The sequence below is a fragment of the Wyeomyia smithii genome, chromosome 3 (genome assembly GCF_029784165.1).
Source record: "Wyeomyia smithii strain HCP4-BCI-WySm-NY-G18 chromosome 3, ASM2978416v1, whole genome shotgun sequence".
Taxonomy (NCBI): domain Eukaryota; kingdom Metazoa; phylum Arthropoda; class Insecta; order Diptera; family Culicidae; genus Wyeomyia; species Wyeomyia smithii.
In genome coordinates, this window is record NC_073696.1 from 54436377 (window position 1) to 54438755 (window position 2379).

Consider the following 2379-nt stretch of genomic DNA (forward strand, 5'->3'; position numbering starts at 1 on the left):
TTTAATAGTTAGAAAAGAGATACATTATTTTCTCGAAGTTTGAAGGTAGATAGTAGCTCACTTCATTCGTTTTCGGTAAAATCTCTATTTGTTTACAGTTTGTTAGATTCGCCCTTATCACGAAGAACTCCGGATATAAATATAAAACACTTTATCCAGCTTTTTACTTGCCACAACGGTGGAAAAAATCGTTTAAAAACATTGCTCACATTAGTTCTGTTTCGTGATGTATCATCATTTTTTGTATTGATTTATGCCCTCAATCATGTACGAAAACCAACGAAAATCAAAACTGAACATAATCTCAACTCAAGTGAAGCAAGAAATATGCTACCTAAATGCAATAAAATAATAAACTCAACGATAATTTTATCCACACCTTGCTTTTATAGCACCTGCTGCTTAACGAAAAATACAAGCCAAAACAACGAAAACAACAGTGACCAGCAGTTTGACAGTTCTTTGACGGTCCCGGCTTCGCCTGCCAGTTTATAAAATTGTTTGTCATTTTGCTAAAGAATCTTGTTAATTTGTATAAAACCTGTTTATTTGATAATAATCAGCTAAAAGTAACTATTAATTTTGTTCTTATCAGCCTATATTCGTGTTAGAAAAAAATTGAAAGAACCAGCTGTGAAATAGTGTCATTAACGGTTGATGCTAGTGCAGTTGAGTTTGTTTCGAACTGCTTTGTCACTTGTAACATAACCTTGTGAATGAATCAATAATTTTGTTCCCTCTAGATGTTCCTGACCAGATCCGAATATGACCGTGGTGTCAACACTTTTTCTCCCGAGGGACGGCTGTTTCAGGTAGAATACGCAATTGAGGCAATCAAGCTTGGCTCTACGGCTATCGGTATCTGCACGCAGGAAGGTAAGTTTTGCGGATTCAATTACTTGGGAATGTGAATTTGAATTATGTGATTTGCAATTTCCCCAGGTGTTGTCATGGCTGTGGAAAAACGTATTACTTCTCCCCTAATGGAACCAACTAAGGTCGAGAAGATCGTCGAGGTCGATCGGCATATCGGTTGCGCTACGTCTGGTTTGATGGCTGATTCCAGAACCTTGCTGGATCGAGCACGAGTCGAATGTCAGAACCATTGGTTTGTTTATAACGAACGAATGTCGGTTGAATCCTGTGCTCAGGCGGTATCCAGTTTAGCTATTCAATTTGGAGACAGTGACGATACGGGATCAGCCATGAGTCGTCCCTTTGGGGTGGCGATTCTATTCGCTGGCATTGAAACCGGCGAACCACAGCTTTGGCATATGGATCCGTCTGGTACTTACATCCGCTATGATGCTAAAGCTATCGGATCCGGCAGTGAAGGTGCCCAGCAAAATTTGCAGGTAGAAGACTACCGGTATGAAAAGGAATTCTAGTACTAAAATTGTAAAATTCCGTTTATTTTAGGAATACTACCTCCCAACGATGACCATTAAAGAGGCGATTAATTTGGCTCTCAGTACTTTGAAGCAGGTCATGGAGGAGAAACTGAATTCCACTAACGTAGAAGTAATGACTATGACTGCCGGGGAGCTGTTTCGAATGTTCACGAAGGAGGAAGTCGAGGAATACATCAACAATATGAGTTAAGTTTATTCTACCCAGCTTATATCATTACTGATCGTTTTGAACAACGTTAACGTAAGGGATGGCAAAATATTAAATCGCGATTTTCATTCTACCTGTTGTTTTTTATCGGCTAAAAATGTCCTTGTTTATTACATAACAGGAGAAGACAATAAAACATCTTTATCGTGTTCACACGTTTTGAACTGGTAGAAATTACAGAAAAAACGGTCAAAACGAATACGTCGTCTTCCATCTGATCGTTCCACCTTGTCCGCTGTGCGTTTTTTCGACTTGTCCCTGACGGCTGGTTTCAGGTGTCAATTTTAGCGGTGTGAACGATAGATAGCTCCCCAAGCAGCTCCTGCAGTTCGTGGTTCACTTTCTCTGCGCTTGTTCTCCATCTGCATTCCATCTCAACACCTTTCGCTTGAAGTCCGCAAGGGCGCGTTGATCCTCCACAAGCATAGTCCATGTCTCATGGCCGTAGAGGACTACCGGTGTGACCAATATCCTGTAGATGGTTAACTTGGTGCAGCAGCGAATTCTACTCGATCAGAGCATCCTCCGGAGACCAAAGTATGCGCGTTTTTCTGTCATAATGCGCCTATGAGTTTCTCACAACGATACCGGTTGACAGGTACCAGTGAGGACAAGAACTTGTCGACCACCTTTATTTCATCACCTTCCATCCACTCCTTCTGTACTCGTTCTTCTTCTCAAATCTTGGCAATAACCCAGTGTAGGACTCTAATCAGTGTTTCTCCACCGTCTATCAACAGCTCTCTGGGAAGCTGGGCC

General features: G+C 41.3%; 1 protein-coding gene across 2 annotated transcripts; it reads left to right on the plus strand.

Annotated features, from left to right (window-relative positions):
* The first annotated feature begins 427 nt into the window (after positions 1-427).
* On the plus strand, positions 428-1693 carry LOC129728927 (proteasome subunit alpha type-5). 2 transcript variants are annotated; one of them, XM_055687404.1, is made up of 4 exons: positions 428-569; positions 744-876; positions 943-1355; positions 1420-1693. In XM_055687404.1, the coding sequence occupies exons 2-4, from the start codon at positions 744-746 to the stop codon at positions 1600-1602; spliced, it is 729 nt and encodes a 242-aa protein (XP_055543379.1). In that variant the 5' UTR covers positions 428-569; the 3' UTR covers positions 1603-1693. The 2 variants fall into 2 exon arrangements, with proteins under 2 accessions (XP_055543379.1, XP_055543378.1); XM_055687403.1 differs by having other exon boundaries at positions 505-668.
* Positions 1694-2379: the final 686 nt, after the last annotated feature.

Bases quoted from the DNA above. Each gene is read 5' to 3' on its own strand.
- LOC129728927 (XM_055687404.1), top strand. From the start codon at position 744: ATGTTCCTGACCAGATCCGAATATGACCGTGGTGTCAACACTTTTTCT. The intron at 877-942 runs GTAAGTTTTGCG...CAATTTCCCCAG, and splicing joins CGGTATCTGCACGCAGGAAG to GTGTTGTCATGGCTGTGGAA. The intron at 1,356-1,419 runs GTAGAAGACTAC...CGTTTATTTTAG, and splicing joins GTGCCCAGCAAAATTTGCAG to GAATACTACCTCCCAACGAT.